This window comes from Barbus barbus (assembly GCF_936440315.1).
Source record: "Barbus barbus genome assembly, chromosome: 29".
Lineage (NCBI taxonomy): Eukaryota > Metazoa > Chordata > Actinopteri > Cypriniformes > Cyprinidae > Barbus > Barbus barbus.
This window is the reverse complement of record NC_136757.1, coordinates 16,755,706-16,780,263: the sequence shown is the minus strand read 5'-3', so window position 1 is coordinate 16,780,263 and position 24,558 is coordinate 16,755,706. Positions and strand designations below refer to the sequence as shown.

The window sequence follows — 24,558 nt, the reverse complement described above, 5'->3', positions numbered from 1 at the left end:
TGTAATAGGACGTCCTTAGGGGAAGCCTGGCTTTGGAATCAAACGGAGCACAGTAATCAGCTGTCAAACCAGTGCCCAAGATTTTGTGTGTGTGTTTGGGTAATCGGATGGTTTAATATTCGTTCATGCAGGCATCTACTATGTTTATGCCTACATCTGGGTTTGTTTGAGCATATATTAAGTTTGTGTCTTTATACATATGTGTTTTTGTGCGTGTGTGTGCAAATGTCTGTAGTTGAGTGCCTCTTGGCTGATGGGGGTAGAAATATATTTCCAGGTGACTAATTTCAGCTATGAAGGGCAAATACATCTAAGCATTTCACTCTGTTTTTGTGTGCAAAAACACACAAACAGAGGCCCTTGAGACCTGGGGCCTGTACCATGATGGTAGATGAACAAATTCAGAGTAATAGGATAGGTTTTGAGTTGACAAAACCAAACCACACTAATCTGTCTTTGTTGGTACCATGAAGGTGATCATCAACTTTCTCTGTCAACTCACATCAATGTGTGACATCAGCGGCGAACAGCCAATCACAACACAGGGCAAGTGTGATTCACTTCTCGTGAGAGAGCCAGTGAGATTCAAAACGCTTTTGTTAAAGGTTAAGAGATTAAAGAATGTGAGGAATTTAAACGCTTTTCCACTGACGTACTTGTCCATGAAAGAGGACAAATAAAGGAAATGATCTTGCTCTATCAGTGCAGTTAGTTATAAAGTTAGTTTATATAGTTGATAATATATAGTGATAGAGACTCAAACATGTAAGGTCATGTAGCTATTTTTAAAGTGTTATCTGTTGATTCTACCACTTATTTCTATTACCTATGATCTGTATATATTAATATTCATTTAAAATAAATGCTTTATAATAATTTTTAAACTAAAATGTTTGTGTGTAATGGAGTAATAATAATATAAATCATATGTAAATTATAATTATCATTATAGCCAGACAATTTTGTTGTATTTTTTAATTAAAAAATATATATATTTATTTAAGGTACTTCATAGTGACTTTAATTTGTAGGAAGAGAAACTGGAGGAGTGACTTTTTTTGTGTCAGACATGTCACTTTGCTCACATCTGATTGGTCCAATTTCAGATCTCTAACCCAGAACATAACCTGCCCCGGAGCAGGTTAGCTTTTCAGTGTAAGTTACTGTGGCAATGAATGCAGCTAAAAGCCATGCCACTTTCATGGTACCTAAAACCCAGGATTGGTGCAAACTAAACTGAAACTTACCTGGCTTGCCAGCTAAACCGGCTTCATGGTACAGGCCCCTGGGGTCTGTTTTGGTCATGCTAGATCTGTAATTTCAGTGTTTACAAGCATGTTCAATGTGTGAGCTGCTGTTGTGTGAATTTGTGAGCATGTGCATGTATCAGGTTTGTTGTGTCAGGTTGAGAAACATGAAAAACCTATACTGTAGGGACCTCTGAGATCTTTTTTGTTTATTTCATGTTTTTGTGAGCTGGTAGAAGCTATTTGCATGTTTTCCTGCGACCCAGCAAGAACTGCTTGAAACACACAGAGTTTTTTTCTAACAATCCCCCTCTGCAAAACAAGCCTAAAAAAAGTTCACTTTAGAGTGGGTATAAGTGAGCTGGATTATGAAAGATTAAAAGGGTCTGAGAGAGGAATATAAAGAGATACAATGAAGAAAGGATAGGCTTAGGGAATGTGTAGAGGAAGAAAAAGAAGAAAACTGATTGAGAAAGAGAAGATAACAAAACACTCAAGTGGAAAAGAGAAATGGAGGGTAGTGAATGGCAGGCGAGTGACTGAACAGGAGGAATAGAAAGAGGAAAGACTCGCTGAGTTTGGGTCTTGGCTTTGAATGGCTGAAAGGAAAATAATTTCAGATGAAAGAAATGGAAAGTTGCCCTGTTTGAAACCTACCACACAGCTCTAAATATGCTTTTTAATTAAAGACTGTATATGTATATGCGATGGTTCTATTTGTATTTGTGCCTGCACTTAATCATCTTCATAAGTATTTTGATCTTGTTTTCCAGTAAAATAATGAAAAATCTTAGTAAACAAGATACTTAAAATAAAATAATATATTAGGAAATTTTGTTTTCATTTATTTATTTATTGCTTGTTTTAAGCATACATTTAATAAATTGATAAATTTATACCCAAAAGAAGCACAAACAATTGGCATTATAAAATAAGTTCAATTCAGAATATGTTATCTAAAACAAGCCTTAATATCTTGGTTTATTAACTAAATTTAAAGGATATTTTGAAGTAAAATATAAAACCAGTAATATTGTGAAATATGATCTGAGTTTAAAATAATTGTTTTCTATTTTAATCTTTTTTTCATATTCCACTCCTTCCACTTATTGCTAATGTCAGATATCATAGAAACAAATATTAAACAAACAACAAAGAAGCACACACACACACACACACACACACACACATACACTGGTGATTTGACTTATCCTCTGTGGGAGCCCGAATGTGTTGATTTAATCAGCATGACTAATAATATTTTCTGCTGAAAGCTACATTAATCATTGAAAACAATGTTTTGTTTAGTTTTATTTCGATGTTGAGTAACCATAGTGTGTTGTCCCTGCACTAGTTGTGGCTGTTTACAGTAATTAAGATAATTTACTTCTCATTTTGCTGTAATTGCTATTATTTGTTAGGCCTCAGTGATTATTGGAATATGACAGAAAATGATATGCAAGATATTGTTGATTTGCTTCCTTTGTGTTTTGCACCATGCGGTTTTTAGTTTAATGGCTTTGTGGTGTGTTAGAGAGAAGCAGGGACTGTTTTGGGTGGTCAATAGGGAGTCACTGCCTTATAATCCTGTAATCAAACCAGCTGCCTCCTCGCACCCTTCCCCCACTTCTCCTGTACCTCCCTTTCCCCCCACCCCTTCTTTCTATCCGTCTTTTCCTCATCTCAGTCTTTCCCACAAGCACACTTTGCTGGATCTCTTGTCTGCATGATATTGGCTTCATCTTTCTGGCATCTATGTAAACACTCCTGCCTCCACCCTTCCTCCTCTAACCCCTTTCGCTCTTTCCATTACACTCTCTCTCTATCTCTCTCCACACACAGGGTGGCATTTCATCAAAGAGGATGTAATCTCCTTAGACACTGAGACAACCAGTGACAATAAAAACTTCAAGCCGCGGCTGTCATCCTCTTGTAGACGCTCACATGTTATGCTTGACTTTATTTCTCCAGTTATTACAGCACAACTTGAGTCAAACACTTCAGTACAGTGGAAAACCGTTTAAATATTTTGAGCTAAACTGTAATTTACAAGCAGTACATGCAAACAGTGTTTGGTATGGTGAGCCAATCAGGATTATATGTTCTTTAAAGGAGAGTTCACCCAAAAAGGAAATTCTGTCCAATTCACTTCAAACTTTGTTATATACGGACTGAAATTTACTTGTTTAATCACTAATTATTTATCCTCCAGCTAGCTGCTAACTGTTGCAACAAACATTATTTAGGTAACGAAATGAACTGCATCACACCAATTTGTGAATTAATTATTTAGACCAGTTTTGGATCAGTGTATGGTCCGTGTACCTTCGCGTAATTATTTTTTTTATTTAATATTGAAATATGAAAAATAAAAAAAAAATGGCTCATTTTTAGTTTTTCATTTGTTCAAACAAAACGAAAAATCAAGAATTCGGCTTAATTTTTTGTTTTTACGTTCAGGGTCAGAAAACGGATAAACTACTTGTGTGGTGGTGTATCATTCCTGAATGAATCAGAGTCTTTGAAAGACCCATTATTATAGACAATTCAATGACCAATTATTATAGACGGCCACTAATTAAAAATGTTGTATAAAACATTAATCTAATTTCATTATACATTTGTTATTGCTATGTAAATACACGTGCAGCCATCTGATCAGCATTAAACTTTAAATAGGCCTACATCTAAAAGCATCTTCAGATGCAGGTCTATGTCACTGAATACTGATTGAATTGGTAAAAGCCTATTGTCATATTATTGTAATTTATTTGATGTAAGAATTTAGCATTAAATATGACATACAAAAGGTAAAACAAAAATGAAAATCAGTGTGCACTCAGAATAACAACGAAATGTTGAGCTTCTGTAAAATAATTAAAGCAAACAGGATGCACTTTCTGCCATCTAGGTCTCTGTGAACTTGAGCGAGAAACTTCGAAACTCAGTGTATGAAAAATATATATATAGAGAGTGAAATGTCTACTTTCAAATGAAAAAAATTCAAATAGAAAACGTGTGTTAGCATGGATGATTTACATGCAATTTAATGTGTGTGCAATGCGCAATGTGCATTGTTTACACTGGCTTTCAGTTCAATAAAATAACAACAAACTACATTTTGGATTTTTATTCAACTAAGGTGGGCATGCTGTGATCTGTACTGTATTTTTACTGTAACTGACAGATTCCGGCCAAAAAAAAAGAAAAGCACTACACTGGAGTGGGAGGGAATGGGAGTCATTCTTCTGGGATTGGGACGGGACGGGACGGGATTTTTCCCCAGTTTTTTTCGTGAGATTGAGACTTTTTATTTATTTATTTATTTTTTATTTATTTATTTTTTTGTGGGAAAATCCACTCCCGTGTCACCCTCTAGTTTGGATATGTTATTATAAATCAAAGGAGTTCACCTTCAAATCATGATGTTAAATTCAGATTTCACTAAAACAGCACTCTGAGGAACAAATAGTCCCATGCCAGTGGGATAACAACATATGATTTCCTATAAAGTGCTCTATGAATAAAACTCAAAATAGAAAAATAGCTATATGTGATGTGAAGGTAAATTACACAAAGTAATTTCTTTTCATATCTGTCATATTATTTAGGTTCCTCCATTGTCCAAAACGCAGCGTATTGTCTAAAACAAAAGTTATGACTCCTGTGTACCTTCACATACATTGATACTGGTCTGCGCTTCACTACAATACATTTTCCCCACGCTGCAGTGCGTCGCGCAGCTTTGCCACACAGATTTTGATAGGTGGATAAATATAATAAAACAGGTGGTGTGCCAGAGGACTAAAAGGCTCTGCCTCAGTATGGTTTGTGTCAAACCATTGGTTAATCTGGCTGTTTGATGAAGAGAAAGAGTTAAAATGTAGTAGAAATAAACGTTAAGAACCTGTAGAAGGGGAGGACTATTATTATTATATTTAGGACTATTATTATGTAATGTTTGGTTGACCAGTCAGCGGAGAAGGGCGTTTCACTCCGCCCACTTGTAGAGATCGAATATTCAAGTAGTTTGTGTTTTCTGACCCTGAACATAAAGAGAAATTAAGCCAAATTTCAGATTTTTCGTTTTGTTTGAAAAAATGACAAATGTGCCGTTTTTTCATTTTTCAGATTTCAATATTAGATCAAAAAACGAATTATCCAAAGGTACATGGACCCATGTATGTTGTGTTCATTTGTTTTTTTATTTAAAAAAGAAAACAGAAACATGAGAAAATGGCACCATTTTTGTTTTTAGTTTTTTCAAAAAAATGAAAACAGAAATTGTCTGATTTTCCATTTTTACATTCAGGGGTAGAAAATGGATAAACAGTTTAAATGTTCGGTTTCCACGTGTGGGTGGAAATGAAATGCCCCTTTCCACTGATTGGTCAAGCAAGGATCAAATTGTGCCGTTATCATGTCGTCTTCAGTTTTGTGCAACAGAATAAGAGTCCTCTGCTGTTAAAGCGTTTATTGCAACTCCTGCAATCATCTCCCTCTCATCAAACAACCAGGGCTGCATTTTCCAAAAGCATCATAAGCTTAAGTATATCGTAGACTTGCCCAGACTAACAAATGGCTTGACACAAATCATACTGGGGCAGCACCTAGACAGGGCTTACTTCTATATGGCAAATATTAGGTGCTTATTGCAGAAATATGTTCCTTTTAGTCTATTTCTTTGGCACACCGCACATTTTATTTAGCTGTCCAGTTATCAAAATCTGTGTGGCAAAGCTGTGCGACATTTACATTATAGTGAAGTCCAGACCAATATCGATTTTAGTGTGAATATAAAGCTATCTTACCGTTTTGATTATTATTTTGAGATTTTTTTCGTAGAGAAGTTTATATGATACTGTCATTATCTGACGGCATGTTACACATGTATATAGTACATGCTATTTTTATATAAAAAAGGGCATTTTTCTAAATTTATAAAATGTCTGTCACCTTTAATATTAAATTCCTGAATTTAGTCAATATTTGAAAAATATGACATTATAGGTGTTACCAATTAAATCATTACCAACAAAAGTAATCTTTGCACTGTGGCACAGAAGCTGCATCTTAAGTTAAATTGAGATGTATTTACACAATTAATGCTGCTCAGACGGCAGTAAATGCATTAACACAGCAATTGCAATATGGAATGAAATTAATGTTTTAAACAAAAACATTTTGAATAGCCTACAGAAATATGAAATGAGTGACATAATGAAACAATTGGATACTTGAGTTATGAAGTTACATCGCCAGTAGGTGGCAGCAAGTCATTGTGTTGATGAATGAGTCATAGAATCATCAATTCAACCGATTCTTTCAAAATGCTGATTTGTTAAGGAGCAAAGGAGTGGTCATTGAACCACTTACTCAAACGATTCATCAAAGACTCGGATTCATTCAAGAATGAAACGCCTGTGTTTTAAGTCAAATAAAACACTCTGTTTTGCGTCTAAAATTAAATCAATTTATACTCATTATTAATGACACTGTACTGTCTAAAATAAAAGTTATTACTGCTGCATATTCACACTAAAATCGATACTGGTCTGCGCTTCACTATAATATAAATGCATTCGCCCCGTGTTGTCCAGTGCGTGTGTGTGACAGAAGTGGGTGATGGATGGTATATTTTATAAGAAATGCTTATCAGCATGAAAGGTATGACTTTTAAGGGGATGGCATTATGATCTAACGTCTCTCTTTCTCCCCTCCCCCATTCATTTTTTCTTCTGTGCTTTTATTCTTTCCCATCCCTGACTCCTCCTTACCAGCCTCCAGCAGCCTCACCCCTCACCCCATCTCTCTCTCCTGCTCACTGTCTGCTGAATCATTTCCTCTTCTCTGTGTAATTTTCTTTCACTCAATTTAAATTGGCTTCCGAGTGACTTGCTGCCAAGACTGTTTTCATGCACTTTATAGCCAATATTCAATAATGCAGGAGAAAATCATTTAGAAAATGGAAAGGCAACTGTGAAAATGTCATCAATGTTGTACAAACAGCATGGATATACTGAATAACATGATTCAGAATCACTTGGACCGGTGTTAGTGGTACTGGAGTATTAAAGATCTTCAAACAGAAACAGCACTCCTGCATGCTTCAGTGGTCACTTTTAATGATGATGTGCAATGGTGTGTATTTTCAGACCCACAGCCCAAAAAGTGGTTAATGGTCCAAATTCACAGCCAGTGGCTGTAATATTTAAACCCAAATAAATATCAATGTGTACAGCTGGATGTCAGAGGCTTGTCTGGGTCATATTTTACCCCCAAAAGTAAATATTTGATCCTCTCAAAGGAAAAGCAAGGCCAGTTTTAGGACCATTCAGATTTTTTGGCAGTGACATTTTATTTAAATATAATTTATGCATCATAATAGCATTTGCCTTACATTTATGCTAATTAAAAAAAAAATGTATTTCAGTAAATAAAAATTGTATTGAAGTATTGAAGGGATAGTCCACCCAAAAAATTAAAATTCTGTCATCATTTACTCACGCTCATGTTGTCCCAAACTTTGCACCATAAAAAGAACATATTTTGAAGAATCTTGGTAGCCAAACCATTTTAGTTTCCCTTCCGTTATGTTTTTTGTCTATATAATGGAAGTCAGTTAGTTACCAACATTTTTCAAAATATCTTCATTTTTATTTTACAGAAGAAAGTAAGTCCAGGTTTGGAATTGCATATGTGAGTAAATGATGACAGAATTTTCATTTTTGGGTGGACTATCTATTTAAAGCACAATCATATCTTGAAGAAGTATCTTGTAAACCAAAGAGCTTTAAGTTGTTTGTCAATGTGGCAAATTTACATGAGGAAATGTGTTGCTCTTGCACATTTTTTCAATCGCATGGATTCCTATCGAAATTGCTAGATTTTTCCTGTGAACTTTCATTGTGCAACAGTAAATATGAATGTATCTTTACACAAATAAGCATATTGAGAATCACCATTTAGAATTAATGCTCATAAAGCAAAAGGTCTGATCAGTAGGTAATGTGTTTGTTGACAACATCATGAAAATATGTTGAAAAAAAAGTTCCAAAAATCAACTTAATTTTCTATATACAAAACCTAATGTCCTCTTTTGATTTGGGGGTGAAATGTAACCTGGGCATGTTTTCATTATGTTCACTTACACAATATCTGTTCAATCACAGAAACCCTTGAATCTTTTATTTTTTTCTTCCTTTATCCCTCTGTCTTTCCAGCATGCTCTCTTTTCAGCTTAAACTTTCTGTGTGTATTTCTGAAGTTGTATGTACTATGTGCATTTGTGTGTATGAGCATGAAGTATGTGTGTATTTGATGGACACACATGATTCACTCCGCAGCATGTTGCTAATTTCACAATCAGTGAGCTGTAGATGATATCACAGGCTGCACTGACACCATCCTGACTCAGTTCACATGTTGAGATGGACCTCTGGAGGAGTACAACTCTCACAGCTACAGCATTAAAGTGTTTCAGATCGCAATAGAGTAAAACACAGACTGTGTGATGTTTTGACTGAGCTGTCAGACATGTTCTTATCACTTAACTTGTGATTTGACATACTGCTTTTACACATACTGTGATAGAGGACAAGGCTTGTAGTTTTCAAGTTTATTATTGCTCTCTAACTCACTTCATCTTCCTTTGTCTCTGTCTGTTTCTCAGATGGCATTCACAGCGTCAGTGCTCAGTGTGTGTTGCGGGTTCTCATCATTACAGAGGAGATGCTCAGCAGCAGCATCACTGTGCGACTCCAGAACATGTCCCAGGAGCACTTCCTGTCCCCACTGCTAACTCACTTCCTGGAAGGGGTGTCAGCCGTGCTTTCAGTCTCTCCTGATGATGTGTTTGTGTTCAACGTGCAGCCGGATGCAGATGCAGGAAAGGTGCTCAACGTTAGTTTCTCCGCTGCATTGCCTGGAGGGCAGTTTTTCCCATCGGAGGCTCTGGAGGAGCAGCTGTACCTCAACAGACCTAGACTCAACGCCCTTGCACATATGGAGGTAAAACACATAGACACACACTCGGTTGCCTCGTGAAGAGCATTAGATACATTAAGAAAATACAAAATCGAATAGAAATGTCAAATATTGATTGTTTGTTTTGATATTTTGTTAAATAAAACAATGGCATTCATACATTCTAAAGTGTGGTTTAAGTGTTTTTTTAAGCAATATGAAAGCCATTAAAATAAAATAAATCAATCAATTATAATTAAATGATTTTAAAATACAATTGAAATTAATAAATCAAACTTACACTGGCATTCAAAAGTTTTGGGTCAGTGAAGATACAAGATTTTTTGTAAGATGTTTTTGAAAGAAGTCTCTTATGCTGGCCAAGGCTGCATTTATTTGAAAACAGTAATACTGTGAAATATTATTACAGTTTAAAATAAACATAAACTGTGTCCTGTTTATATACATTTTAAAATATATTCACAAGAATATTTTATTCTTATGTCAAAGCTGAATTTTCAGCAGTCATTTTTCCAGTCTTCAGTGTCACATGATCCTTCAGAAACCATTCTAACATGCTAATTTGATGCTCAAGTAACGTGGTTGTAGGAATGGCGCAAGACGAAGGAGTAAACGTAGAGATATTTTAACACATACATCAACACACATAGACCATAACAATAATATGAGACAAAGACTGAACAGAAACAGAAGGCTTATAAAGACAGACAAACTAATGAGCAAACGAGATGAATAATACAAGACAGCTGAAATGAATGAACGATGGAAACAGGAACTACCAAATAAGGTAAAACAGTAACATTTCTTATTATTATCAATATTGAAAACATTTGTACAGCTTAATATTTTTGTGGAAACCATAATAAGTTTACTTGCAGGATTATTTGATTGATACAAATTTGAAAATAAATATTTTGTAATATTACAAATGTCCTTACTTTGGCTGAATAAAACTCTTTTTTTTGTCAAAAAAAAACAACAACAACAAAAACTTGCTGACCCCAAATAACTCTACTAAACTTAATAAAATGAATAAACTAAAATGGAGAAATAAAAAGATGTATTTAACGCTATTTATTCCAATTCACATTTATTGCATTTATAAATTGAAAAACACAGCTTGGCTAAATTTTAAATGTATGAATTAAATAAAAGCAGTCTCCTAGTCCTCCGTACTTTTTGTGGTGAGAGCACACACAAACATACAGACACACTCACATGTCTCTGACGCTGCATTTTGTATTCCGGCAGGTTCTCCCGTTTGATGATAACGTGTGTTTACGTGAGCCATGTCAGAACTACATGAAGTGCATCAGCGTTCTCCGCTTCAACAGCTCCGCTCCCTTTATCACCTCCCCATCCACGCTGTTCCGGCCCATCCATCCCATCACAGGGCTGCGCTGCCGCTGCCCTGCTGGATTTACGGGAGATTACTGTGAGATTGAAATTAACCTGTGTTACTCAAACCCCTGCATGAATGGAGGAGTGTGCGCTCGCAGAGAGGGAGGCTACACCTGCATCTGCCGAGAGGATTACACAGGTGAGAGTGTGGTTGTGTATTTCAGGAAGAGATATGAAGAGATTATTGTGTCTTTCTAGATGATGGGAAGTCTTGCAAACTTGCAAAAGAACGTCTGGTGCACTTTGCAGTTTATTCTGGCCAAGAATCGCCCACTTATGGCTGCTTCACACTGCCAAAACAAACGGCAACATTTCAAATGTGTACTAAAGTTGGCTGTTGGAAGTACAGTAGAATGATGAAAATAAAAACTGTCATGTTCATGCTGCCCAACACACGGCAACAGGCAGGTTGACACACCGATCCAACAACCCTTGGCATTTGATGTTTCTTGTGTGGTTAGACAGAAAAGCACAGAATGTCTTTTGAAGATTTGATGCTAGGAGTTGGACTGGTTATAGATACAGATTCCCAATTAAATTAGATTCTAATTCACAAACCCATTCCATTCAAAATTTGATTTGAATGTCTCTTTTTTTCAAATTTTTTAAAATCTTTCAGCTAATGCTATAAATTAAGGATCCTTCTTGCTTGGTACATTACAAAAATGTGAATTTATGTAATAATTTTTGTCAGACTGTCAAATATATAAATCCATAAACAAAACGTCCTCTGTGGATACCAACTGTGGATATAAACTTTAAATTGTGTTTCATATGAAAAAACATTTGTATAACGATGTATAAAATTATTACAAATTGAGTGGCACATGGGTTGCTCTTAAGCCTGAGTCAAAAGTTGGTTTGTTGCAAACATGATTGAACTGCCAAAGGTTTTTTTTGTTTGTTTGTTTTTTTTACTTGATTGGCAAATGGACAACGAAAAGCAAATGGCCGTAAATGTGTCCATTTATTTTTCAATTTAAACATGATTTATTAATTTATTATTTATCTCCATTTTAAAGCATTTTGTTTCTTTTCATGTTAAAATGATTAATTTGTTAAGATCTAAATAATCACTCCTAGTCCTCCATGCATTTGGACTGCAAATTTGGGTAAAATAGACTTACTGAAAACGGACTTGCTAAAATATAAATAGCTTGCTGTGAGCAATCAATTTTGGGATTTTAAGACCTAAGAGATCTTTCAAAGGAATATCACGAGTAATGGGAAAATCAGTATTTTAACCCAGCCCTGGCTATAAGCGTCTTCGGTGTCTCCAAATCCAGTTCTAGTTCTAGTTCTTCCAAAAACGCACTTGAAAATTATGCAGCATCCTGCCAGTCAAATAATGCCAGTTTTCTATGCAATATGCATCAGATGGCCAGTGAAGGAGCTGTGAGCGATCTGTGGGCGCACCATCTGATGCTGAGACTAGACTGTGGCTACTGGTGGTGCAGCGCAACTGCTAACCAGTTTGTTTTTCAGTGTATATGTGTGGCCATGGGAGCTAAACAGACCTAAACTCTCAGCAGTGAAGTCAGTCTGAAGTTAAATGAGCAACTCTTGGTAATACAAACGCTGCAGGATGAGAGAAAGTGAAAGAGAGAAAAAGAAATCCAACGGAAGGATGAAAGCAGGGGCAGATGCAGGATCCCCCGAGGGCCGTACCATGTGTGTGGTGGGGGTTGGGTAGAGAGAGTGGTTTAGCCCAAGAGGAAAAGAATAGCTTTGATGAATTAAACATCATTTGAATGAAGGGGAGAGAATACATGACCAAATATTCTGAGGGGATGGAGTAGATGGGCACCGGGGAGGAGAGTGAAACAGAAAAAAGAGGGGAAGAAATTGCTCTTAATAGTAAGTCAGGAAGTGAACAGCTGGAAAAATAAAAGAGCGAGCACCTGACACAAATATAAAAAGGACAAAATTATCTAGAGACTAAAGATGGAGAGATATTTGCAGAGAGGGTTTTAAAGCCTTTCCCTGCTGGATTTTAAGTGAGTCAATCAATGGAGATTTGTTTAAGTGTGTAAGTGTGTGTATTTGAGAGCATGTGTGTACCTAAAAGCTCATCTTTTGTCCATGTAGAGATAACCGAGTTTGAATGCTTATGTAGGCGAACATCTCTGTGTGCCGTCACTTGTATTTGTTGTGGATATGTGAAGACAGTTCTATTTCTCTTAGTTTGTTTTTGGACTTTAAAATGAAAACTTTTATACCCCATTGAACACCGAGGGGCTGTTTGTATTTTTGAGTTTTAGCATGCTATGTTTATGTTTGTGTGTATGTTTCTGGCCGTTCTGGTTGAGGACTTTAAAGAAATTGCTGTATGTCTCTGAATGTGTGTCAGTAAGTGCACTGAGAGCAGGAGCAGTCAGGGTGAAATGTTTTCTCAGAATTGCTTGTGTTCATGTCAGACAGTTCATATGGTTTAACAAGGCCCAGAGGCATACACTTTGAAAAGAGGGTTGTGTGACATGTTAAATAATAATAAAACATCCTAAAAGCCATTTAATTAAATTCAAATGATAAATCTTGCAAAACTGGAACACTACTATACAATCAGCACCACTACTGACAAGAAAAATAAAACACTACTGAAAAAAAACACTACTGAAAAATAAATTCAGATTTTTTTCCCCCCCACAAAAATAATTTTAGATCTACAGTGTCAAGAGAATATTCAGTTGCTATGGAATGTTGGATGGTTGTTAGCAGTGTTCATTTTGACAGCAAATTTTGATTTAGACTTTAATGCCATTTAGTTTGTAATATTTTAGTAATCGGAATTGTTTTAGTTTAGTTTTAGTTGACTAAATATAATCAGTCTAATGGGTTTAGTTAAATTGAACTACACTAAATTTAACTAAACCCATTAGATTGTAGATTTAACTTTGCAATTCAATTATAATTCAGTAATATCTGTCTTTAGCCCAAGTGGACGTTGGTCAGATAGTTTGATGTCTCCGTAGAATCTTTTAGTAAATTAATTTATCAAAGGAATTAGTTATTCCTTATGAAGAAAGACCTGTTTAAATTATGATTTAAGTTAGAAAAATTCGGTTCACTTGGTATTCAGAGGCCTGTGACCTGCTTATATATATTTTTATCCTGGGCACAGCAGCTTATTTTATATGGCTTTTGAATATTCAATCTTGTGCTGTCAAGAGGAATGTGTGCTAAAATCCTTTTCCCTTTGCAGGTGATATGTTTGTAAGCTATGATGAATATGCTAATACCTCTCGTTGAATATGCAAATAATTCTCAGTCTAAGTAGCCAGTAGGATAAAGGCTGGACTGAGCTTCTCTAAATCCATGAGTCCATGTGTCTTGAAGGTTTTGTTGTGTGTGTGTGTGTGTGTGTATCTGTGGCTGGTTTGCAGTGAGCAGTTACTATCATGTTAACATTAATGGTTTGTTTGCCTGTGGTGTGTGTCTGTCCTTATGTGTGTCCTAAGGCATTTGGTTGCATGTATGTGTATTTCTATGGTGGTGGGTCAAAGTTTGAAGTGCTTTTAAAGACAGTATTTTCACACTCACACTAAAGCGAGACGGAGATGTCTACATGTGTGTCTGTGCCAGAGGTTTGTACACGCATCCACATTAATGTGCTTTATTTAACCGTTGCCAGAGGCTCACCAACACAATGCTGGAACATCACAGCGCCAGAATCTGGCTCACATTTGGCTCAGCATCATAAAGCCTAAGGGCAGGGTCTGCTGATGTTTCAAAACCCAAACAACAAGCTGCTTTATGTAGTGTGTGTGTGCGTGTGTGTGTGTGCGTGTGTGTGTGTGTGTGTGTTGTCTTTTATTGGTCCACTGGGGCATTCCCGTCTACAGATTTTTACAGAGCTTCTACACATTGCTAACAAAGTATGTGTGTGCGTAAGCTAGAGTCCTGCCGATACAGTGATGGTACAATTTATAGGATTTTTATCCAAATGTGACTGATTAAAATACAGTCATTAATGTTGAGCTATTCATATTCTACATAAAGCTGTGTGAATGTAAAGTAAAAATAGAACTTTGGAAAAATTGCTGTGTGGTTTGGTCCCGTTCACTCCCTATTCCCAGCATGCACCAGGGCATGAATAATTATTAGGTTTGCATTTTGGAATGTTTGCCAGTTTTATGTAAATTTTTGTTGCTGGTTTTGCTGTCATTTAGTAACTTGTATTTCTCAACCTGTGAAATCATTTGATTGTGGTCTGAATAAAATAATATTTGACTGTTAACTTGCATTGTGAGAAAGGGGTTCAAGCAAACTAAATGATTTAAAGAAGTCCAAGATCAGAGGATTCCATAGATTTCAATTTCATGTCGACTTTAACATCTTAACTCTATAAATCATTTTAAATGTAATCAAAATAGGAAATTGTTAAAAATTTGAAAGATTTTGAGTCATGACAACATGACATTTTAGGTTCAGTCAAGAATTTACTCAGAAGTATGGACTCAACTGATACTAAAATTCTGGCCAATACCAAGAAGCCATGAATTAATTTCATGTTATGGCTGATAACTGATAAACTTCTGATACTAAAATTCTAAATTATTTTATCTAAATAAATTAAAAACCACTAAAATCAAACATTTGAAATGCTGTAAGTGAATTTTTAGTAATCAAGTTTTAATGTACATTATGAAATATTTATTTTGAGTTTTTCTGAAGATTATATGTAACACTGTTATTATTTAGTGTTTTTATTATCTTTAAAAATATTAGCACCTCATTTTTGCAGTGCAGTACAATTTTCACCTTTAAATAATATAATGGAGTACGATTGAATTGAAGTGTGTATCGACGTGTGCATGTATATTTGTTTTGTCATGTGTATGTGTATTTCATGTATTTTAAATGTCCTGTTTTCTCTGTCTGTCTCAGGCGAGCGGTGTGAGTTCGACCGGCGTGGTGGCCGGTGCGTGGCAGGCATCTGTCGTAACGGCGGTACATGTCGTGAGCTCTCCGGAGGGGGGTTCAGGTGTGAATGTCCTGCAGGAGGTTATGAGAAGCCATATTGCTCTGTCACCACCAGATCTTTCCCGCCAAAATCATTCATGATGTTCAGGGGGCTCCGTCAACGATTCCACCTCTCCATCTCTCTCTCGTGAGTACACACAAGGACACACCTGTTATCTGAGCTTATTCTTAGGTCAGGTAAAGGCCAAAATTATGGCAGAGACGACCATTTAGGATTAGATTTAGGATTTTAAGAGTTTTTTTCTCTCTCAGATAGTAGAATGCTTATTTTATAGTAATAATATAATATATATATAGTAATAATATAAAATATTACCCCTCTTACCTACACTTTTATATGCAAATATCATAAATCTTATTTTCTCCTCTGTGATCTGTTCCTTATATTCTCTGCTCTCTCTTTCATGCTCTCTCATAAGAAAAGCTCCTTAGCACTCTCTTTCTCTTTTTTCATCCTGTTTTCATCCACTTCCCCTTGTGAGTGCTATTTTCTGGTCATGTGTTTGATGCGATTGGTCAGGGTTTGGTTGCTGTGGCACAGAGGTAATATAATGGTTGTTTGTTGGAATCTCCAGGGCAACTAAAACGGAGCTATTTTATTTATTAACATGGTCAAATATCAACACATCCATAAAGGGCGCAACCTTCTCTCATCTCCCTAGACACGGCAGAATATTAAATCCTTCTCTTTCTCTCGGTTAAAGTCTTGCCTCTCTGCACTGAAAGATAACCATTGTGCTACAGTGTGCAATTTACAGACTGACCATGTCCTATAAAAAACTCTTTTAAATCTAAAAGTCTTTCCTCAGTGGAGCAGAAACAAGGTCCATCCCTCTCACAGCTCAGGCCTTTTGTCAGTGTTTTGTCTGGACCAAACTAAAAGCTGTTTTAAAGTGAGTCTCCAGAGAGAACATCCAGAGGCATGCCTGCTATAAATTTGTTGCAAAAAGAAAGATTGTTATTCTTGCTTTCATTTTATATATGCATCCTAAGAGGGTGCTTTGCTGCTGAAATGTGGAAAGTTCATAATTTAATGAAAGATTTACATGAATAATAACTTTCTCTACAGAAATGTGGTGTACATATATAAGAATCCATCGATATTACTATAAGTGTGCATACTTTTTGACTTTGAAAGTTTTAATGGATACTGTTTGTTGAACCCCTGCCATGAAAACTTCCCAGGTTGACTGGAAATCGAGTAGAATTACTTTAGAGATCATTTTATGCTGAGTGCACTCTTCTTCTCAGCTTGCGGTCATCATATTATACTCTAACTCTAAATGGCCCTGTTCTGAGTCATTCCAGATCTTTGATGAGAATTAAATGTGTTTTGTAGGTTTGCCACATTGGAAAGTAATGGTTTGCTCTTCTACAACGGTCGGTTTAATGAGAAGCACGACTTCCTTGCTTTGGAGATACTGGATGGACAAATGGTTCTTAAATACTCCACAGGTAAAAAGAAGAGTGAATTTGTTTGTTCAGAAAGTTGAAATAAATCCTGGACAAATCTATGGTTCTACAATGTAATGGGTAATTCTGATAATTTAGTTTATGTTGTGGTGTAAATTTTGTCTCTGTAATATCGACTTCTGATCTCTGTGTGACCTTTGCACAGGTGAATCGTCTACTCAGGTGAGTCCATACCTGCCTGGCGGAGTGAGTGACGGCAACTGGCACACCGTTCACATCCATTACTACAACAAGGTGAGCAAGTCCTCTAAAGAAGAAGTTTGCATCCTAATTTGGTAACAGTCGTTTTTATGTATTCATAATGTAGCCGTGCGCTTTGCGTTTGTGTACTTATGAGGACTCATTTGTGCTCGTATCTAGCCAAAGCGCAGTGTGAGCGGTGACGTTCAGGGTCCATCTGATGAGAAGGTCGCAGTCTTGAGTGTAGATGACTGTGATACAGCTGTTTCGCTGAGGTTTGGCATTCAGCTCGGCAACTACAGCTGTGCTGCACAGGGAAGACAGACCAGCAGCAAAAAGTGAGCATCCACAACCTAATATATACACATGTTCACATACACGTGAAAAGTGTTGGTTTACTCAGGAAAACAAATTTAGCAACTTTCTCATTCTTTCCTTCTGTATTTTTTCTCACAGGTCTCTGGATCTGACAGGCCCATTGTTTTTGGGTGGAGTTCCTAACCTGCCTGAGAACTTCCCGTTTACTACAAGAGAATTTATTGGCTGCATGAAAGATCTACATATTGATAACAGACCAGTGGACATGGCAGGATTCATTGCTAATAATGGCACTTTACCCGGTGTGTGTAATTGTCAAATACACTACCATTCAAAAGTTTGGAGTAAGAATTTTCTGTTTAAAAGAAATTAATCAGAAATAAAAAGTGATATATTTAAATGATGAAATGATGATCTTTTAAACTTTAAATTCATCTAAGATTCACAGTTTCCTAAAAAATATTAAGCGGAACATCTTTTTTCCACATTTATAACAATAAGAAATATTTCTTGAGCAGCAAATCAGCATATTAGAATGATTTATGTAGGATCATGTGACACTGAATACTGGAGTAATGGCTGCTGAAAATTCAGCTTTGCCATCACAGGAATAAATTAAATTTATGAAAATAGATCACAGTATTACTGTTTTTACTGAATTTTTAATCAAATAAATGGTGAGCATAAGACACTTGTTTTAAAAAAAGTCTTACCGACCCCAAACTTTTGAATGGTAGTGTACTGTATACTAATTTTGAGAGAATTTGTGGTTATTCTCGGCCTATTATTGACTATTATGGGCATCATGATGTTTCTGTGATTGGCTGCAGCAGTTTTGAGGTAATGCTCTGTGTCTGTATTAGGTTGCAGTGCCAAACTGCCTTTCTGTAAATCAAACCCGTGCCAGAATGGCGGCATATGTAGGGTGAGCTGGGAAACGTACTCCTGTGACTGCCCTGTTGGATTTGGAGGAAAGGACTGCAACTTAGGTGAAACCCACATAAAAATACAAAACTCATTAATACATCAAATATTTCTCTTTTGATCTTTAAGTGAATATTAAATCAGAATGCCAGTATCAAACAGGAACTATTACTAAATGTTAATGTCATGATGACATCACTGATGACGGTATTGTTGGAATGATTCTTTCACAGTGATGTCCCACCCCCATCGTTTCCTTGGAAACAGTGCGCTGTGGTGGGACCTGAAGAATGAAGTCACCATCACTACACCCTGGTACATGGGACTGGTGTTCCGCACCAGATCAAAAGAGGGGGTTCTCTTGCAGGCTCAAGCTGGACAGTACACCAACTTGATCTTTCAGGTATACACACTTACAAACACACTGAGTAGCATGTTACACACAGTAATACACACAGAAAGGAAAAGAAATCACTAGAAAAAGTTCAGCCCTTTCAAATTTGTAGTCATTCAAATTTACATTTTGAATTATTTGACTTTCTCTATTATACTGATGTATTTATTTATTTGTTTGCTTGTTTGTTTATTTATAATTTTTTTTGGAGCCAATAAGGTGAAAAATTTATTTAGATAATTTTTAAATTTGTTTACCTTTACATAAGTTTTAAATTTGATTGAATTTTCTTTACATTTTAATTTAATTTAATGTCAAGATTTACAGATTTCTTTTTTTTTTTTACTTTTAAATTTTTTTTCTTACATAGTCTAATTGGTGGAAAGAGGAAGATATTTAAATTTTATTTTAACTACAATTGTTTCAGTTGTAGTTTCTAAATTTATTACCATTTTTCATAACTATTTAATTTTCATTTAAATAAAACGATGACAGAAATTTTCATTAAAGGCAAGTAGAATCAAAGGACTGAAACCTCCATAAATTATAAACCAAGATTTCCTCCTGTGTAAAAGCTGTACTATTCTAATGTTCTCTGGCATTAAGGAAAAACCTGGGCTTGTTTGCCTTCAAATATTCCAAGAAATGTTTTAAATCATTAAGAGCCTGATGAAAGGAAAACATGATCTCTTTTGGAGTAGAAAACAAACATTTTCACTAGAAGCACAGTGTAAATTAAATAAAACTTCCCATAGCACTTTGAAATAGACAGTTCTGCACTGAACTCCAAAGGCTCCAGATGCTTAGATGATCAAGTATAACTCTCATATCCTATACAAACATTCATTGAAATCGAGAAATGGTTAATTATTAAAAACCCTGGCGTGTATGTTTCTAATTCCAGGTGGTTTCGGGTCAGTTGGTGTTTTCTGTGGCACAGGGTTCGACTCGGCCGGTCAGGTTGAGACTGGATCAGGTTCAGGTGTGTGATGGACGCTGGCATGACCTACAGCTCGAGCTCCGCGATGTCAGGAGTGGCAGAGAGACTCGATATATTGCTACAGTCCGACTGGACTTTGGACTGTATCAGGTACACACAAACACATACACCCACACATAAGTGGTCCTCTAACACCTATTATGTCGCTGACTGACTGTTATAATCCCGTGTTGTAATCCTTAATCTGGAATATTGGAATATCAGATCCTAATCTTTCTGGATTAAACCACAAATCAGACACAGATCACTGGTTTAGTGATTAAACACTGACTTACATGCAATATAACTTAAATCAACTAATCTAACCTCACTTTCTCTCCATCTCTTTCTCTGCCTCTCTTCAAATCTCTCTCTGTCACAGGGAACAGTCATTGTTGGGAATGAGATTAATGGTGTAAAGGTGAAGCACCTACATGTAGGTGGAGTTTTAGGGTCAGGAGAGGTGCAAAATGGGATACGTGGCTGCATTCAGGTGTGTCTTTGTAACTTTCAGTCATTTCTTGTGTTCATATTTTATAGTAACCAGATATGATCTCATCTGTGCTCACCACACTTCTGCAGCCTTCTGTAATGTATGACTTTATTGATAATTTAGAATTCCTAATGGTGTCATTAATTTTTAACAAGCTGACAATTAGTTGAATAATTAATGAGAACTTAGAGAACCGACATAATATAAAAGTTCCTTCAAATGTGCAGTCAGCAAAGCATTTACTAACTAAATTCCCATTTATTATTTCCATTTAATTTATTAGACATTTTTAATAATGATTTATTTTTAGTATTTTTTAAAGAAGTCTATGATGCTCAGCAAGGCTTTTGATCAATTTTTTTTTTGATGTGTGCATACTTATATCTACATCTTCTATGTTCCGGTATGTGTCCTCAGGGGGTGCGTCTGGGGGTGCGTCCTGATTCCCCTGCGTTGCCACGCCCTTCCAGAACCATCAAGGTGGAAACTGGCTGTAATGTTGGCAACCCGTGCAACTCCGCCCCTTGTCCCTCCCACAGCCAATGCACCGATGAATGGGATCGACACACCTGTGTTTGTGAACCAGGTAAGATGTCAATTATGATCGTTGGATACAAAATGTACAGAATCAAAATGTTTTGTATACATGCTTACAATGGGGTCCAAGAGTCTATGTGAAGATCTATGTTGCTTTTATTTATTTCATGCATTTTTCATCACAATTTATATTATATCATAAGAATTTTAATGAAGAGAAATTTCAGTGTTAGGTGTGCTTTAATGGCATCACTACTCGAGCTGCATGAACTCCACACGTTTCTGTAAAATTGATAATCATTTTCTCCAGCATGATTTGAGAAAGATCCAAAGAGCAAAGTGCTTCAGTGGAAGAAGAACATCTTACCGTCAGCACATAGGAGTTCACATGATCAATCACAAATTTCCTTTTTTGATTAGACTTAGAAGCACAAAATTGTGCTTTCTTCTTTCTTTTTGTTTTAAAATATTCAGTCTACTAAAATTTTACTTATTTCTAAATAAGTTATTGAATCCCACATATACTTTTTCAGTTTTCAGTGTGGTGTCATGTTTATTAATAATACATCGAGCATGTCAGTGGTTTCTGTTAACAGCCTGACAGTTCACCCACACAGAGTACATGATATATATTTATAAGTGCTTGTGTTGGTATGAGCTCCCTTCACGTCTAAATGAAGATACGGCCTCGTTCACTTCATTATCATGCCGTTAAAGTTGCATCAGCCCAGTGTTATTAATAGTGCTGTGCAGAAAGAGAAATCAAAGCCTCCCCTCATAAACTCTGAATTAATTTCTCAGACCTCCTCCTGTTAGAGTAAACCCACACGTACAACATCTCTCTCTCTCTCTCTTTCACACACACACACACACACACAGAGTGCTAAGAGTGCCTAAATTTAAGAACAGAAATATCTCTCCTTCTTGCTCTGTTGTTTGTTAGATTCCCATACATAATCTAACAGTTTTAATAAGTCTCAGTATTGCAGCATGCTAGTTGAATGTGTGCTGAATAAAGTTGCTTTTTCTGAGGACTTTATTGTAATCCTGACCTGTAGTGACTTCTATTGCATTCAAAGCAGTGGAAGGCTTCATCAAAAGATCAAATGGTTGCATTACTGTATTCCATTTCTGATTTTCTTCATTCATCTTAATAGGGTTTGCACACACTTTTGCACAGTAGTTCAAACATCTCCCTGCTGAAGGAGAGAGAGAGAAAGGGGGTTATTGTGTCTTTTGATCACTTGTTGTGCAGATGGAGGCTTTCTATATGACTCTGGTGAAGGAAAGATCAAGGCTATGCTGTTTTGTGGGCTGTTTTGTGTAGAGAGTGAAATACTTTCAGTTCATTCATTTCCTGTGTGTTTTATGCCTTTAATTCAATAAATATGTATTTGAGGAGTGTGATGTTTTTCTCTCAATTGAATTTCATTGTTGTAGATTTAATTGGGGTGTGTGTATCTTTTCCTTTATCATCTGGGATGAATTTGTTTGTATCATACATTTTTATTGCATTATTTTTTTCCTTGAGATCCATCTATAATGTTAGTCATATTTTATTTTGCCTTTTGGCTGTTTAAACAGGTAATTTTTTTGCTTCTGTGCCTTTAAGCCACCTGAAATGAGTAACAAGCTGAGGGTTTGCTGTCATATCCAATAAATTTGGCACTGCCTCATCCAGCATTACATTGTTTTAGGTTTGCAAAACAGTTCACACTGAAACGTGTCACTCAGATTGTCGAAGTTGAAATGATGTGATCGGTCATAAAAACAATTTTTCAGTGGATAATCTTTTTTGGGCTCTGAAATCTCAAAAGATCACAGAAAACTTGATTTTTCATGAAAAGTCTTTCTGGAATACAAACAGCTCCCTGAACACTCCCTACATCTGCCATTGGTCGCTCAAACAGATAGCCCCGCCCTGAACTCACATTATTGGTTGAGCCAACTCTGTTATGGCAGTTACAGTGTTTATACTTTTCACTGAAATTAACCTAAGAATGGCTGAGAAAATACTTTAATATGGAAAAAATATTGTGTTGTTACAGTTAACATTTTTCATTTACAGGATTCTATGGTAAAAGCTGTATGGATGCATGTCAGCTGAACCCATGTGAAAATCAAGCAAAGTGTCACAGGAAACCCAGCTCCTCACATGGATATATTTGTGATTGTGAGGACAATCACTATGGACAGTATTGCCAACACAGGTACACATTAATACACACCACATGTATGCATTTATTACATGAGTACAAATGAACACACACACATCACTACTGAATCATTACATGTACTAAAAAAAGATGTTTTCTTAATATATAGTACAGTATATATTGTTTTCCCTTCTCAGTAGCAATATCTAAACATAGTTAAAAGAAGATAAATGTAGGGAAAATAGTTTTATTTATATATATATATATATATATATATATATATATATATATATATATATATATATATATATATATATATATATATATATATATATATATATATATATATATATATATATATATTCCAATATTTTCCCCCTTGTTTTAATCAGAAATCCAACTAAATTTAGTCAGGTTTATACCTGACAAAAAATTATAATATGGTAGAAAAATTATTTACTTGAAGTTATATTCTCAGAAAAAAAATAGTTTTGTCTTACACAATTTTGCTTTAAAAAAATAAATAAATAAAAAATACTGAAAAAAGGATTTCTGCTGCATACATTATCTGTCCTGTTGCTCAGTTACTTTTATTCTGACTATAATCCTTACAAGTGAAATGTACCAGTAAGATAATCAGTGAGAGATGGACAAAGAATTTATTGATGCATTCAGATTTAAATTTGTGTGCATGTGTAAGAGTTTCCTGTCTCATTAATCCAGTGTTCAAAGCTTATTTAAAAGATAGGATGTGTATGGCGAATAAGTTTGTGTTCATGTTAATGATGCATTTGTTCTGCTTAGCTGCGTGTTTGCTTAAGGTTTGGTGGCTTTGAATGGATGATAGTAGACTTAAGTTTACCGACAGACTGTGACTCATGTGACCCTAATTCAACCCCTACCTCAAACTCACACACGCTCAGCCAAATCCTTCACAACAGCGGCAATCTCATCTGCTCTCTTTTACCTGTTGGCTCCATCTCTCTCTCTCTCTCTCTCTCTCTCTCTCTCTTTGTGTCATGCTATCTCGCTCTCCATGTCAGATCTGCCCTAGATACATAGGTATTTGATCAAATCTAACTGTGTGTATGTGTGTGTGTGTGTGTAGGGTCGAGCAGCAATGTCCTCGTGGTTGGTGGGGCAGCCCAACATGTGGACCCTGCCACTGTGAAGCCAGTAAAGGCTTTGACACCGACTGCAATAAGACCACTGGACACTGCCACTGCAAGGTGCATGCATACTGTTATACTATATGTTAAATGAGTAGGTCATCCAAAAAATTTAATACATAAATAAAATCACAGATTCACATCAGACATGTGCACTTATGTTTAAAAGTTTGGGATTGGGATCTCTTATGCTCACTAAGACTGCATTTATTTGATCAAAAACAGTAATATTGTGAAATATTATTACAACTTAAAACTTGTTTTCTATTTTAATGATGACAAAGCTGTATTTTCGTCAGCCATTACTCCAGTCTTCAG

General features: G+C 35.9%; 1 protein-coding gene across 1 annotated transcript in view; it reads left to right on the top strand.

Annotated features, from left to right (window-relative positions):
• The window catches only part of LOC306848848 (cadherin EGF LAG seven-pass G-type receptor 3-like), a gene marked incomplete at both ends in the record, with an annotated part of 49,837 nt that overhangs the window by 6,088 nt on the left and 19,191 nt on the right, over positions 1–24,558 (top strand). The window contains 14 exons of the mRNA XM_079383597.1: positions 8,920–9,257; positions 10,485–10,773; positions 15,522–15,744; positions 16,957–17,072; positions 17,236–17,324; positions 17,451–17,608; positions 17,727–17,890; positions 18,452–18,577; positions 18,746–18,915; positions 19,811–19,996; positions 20,268–20,378; positions 20,796–20,964; positions 22,984–23,125; positions 24,180–24,300. Coding sequence (XP_079239723.1) covers positions 8,920–9,257; positions 10,485–10,773; positions 15,522–15,744; positions 16,957–17,072; positions 17,236–17,324; positions 17,451–17,608; positions 17,727–17,890; positions 18,452–18,577; positions 18,746–18,915; positions 19,811–19,996; positions 20,268–20,378; positions 20,796–20,964; positions 22,984–23,125; positions 24,180–24,300 — 2,402 coding nt within the window. The remainder of the gene's footprint in view (positions 1–8,919; positions 9,258–10,484; positions 10,774–15,521; positions 15,745–16,956; positions 17,073–17,235; positions 17,325–17,450; positions 17,609–17,726; positions 17,891–18,451; positions 18,578–18,745; positions 18,916–19,810; positions 19,997–20,267; positions 20,379–20,795; positions 20,965–22,983; positions 23,126–24,179; positions 24,301–24,558) is intronic.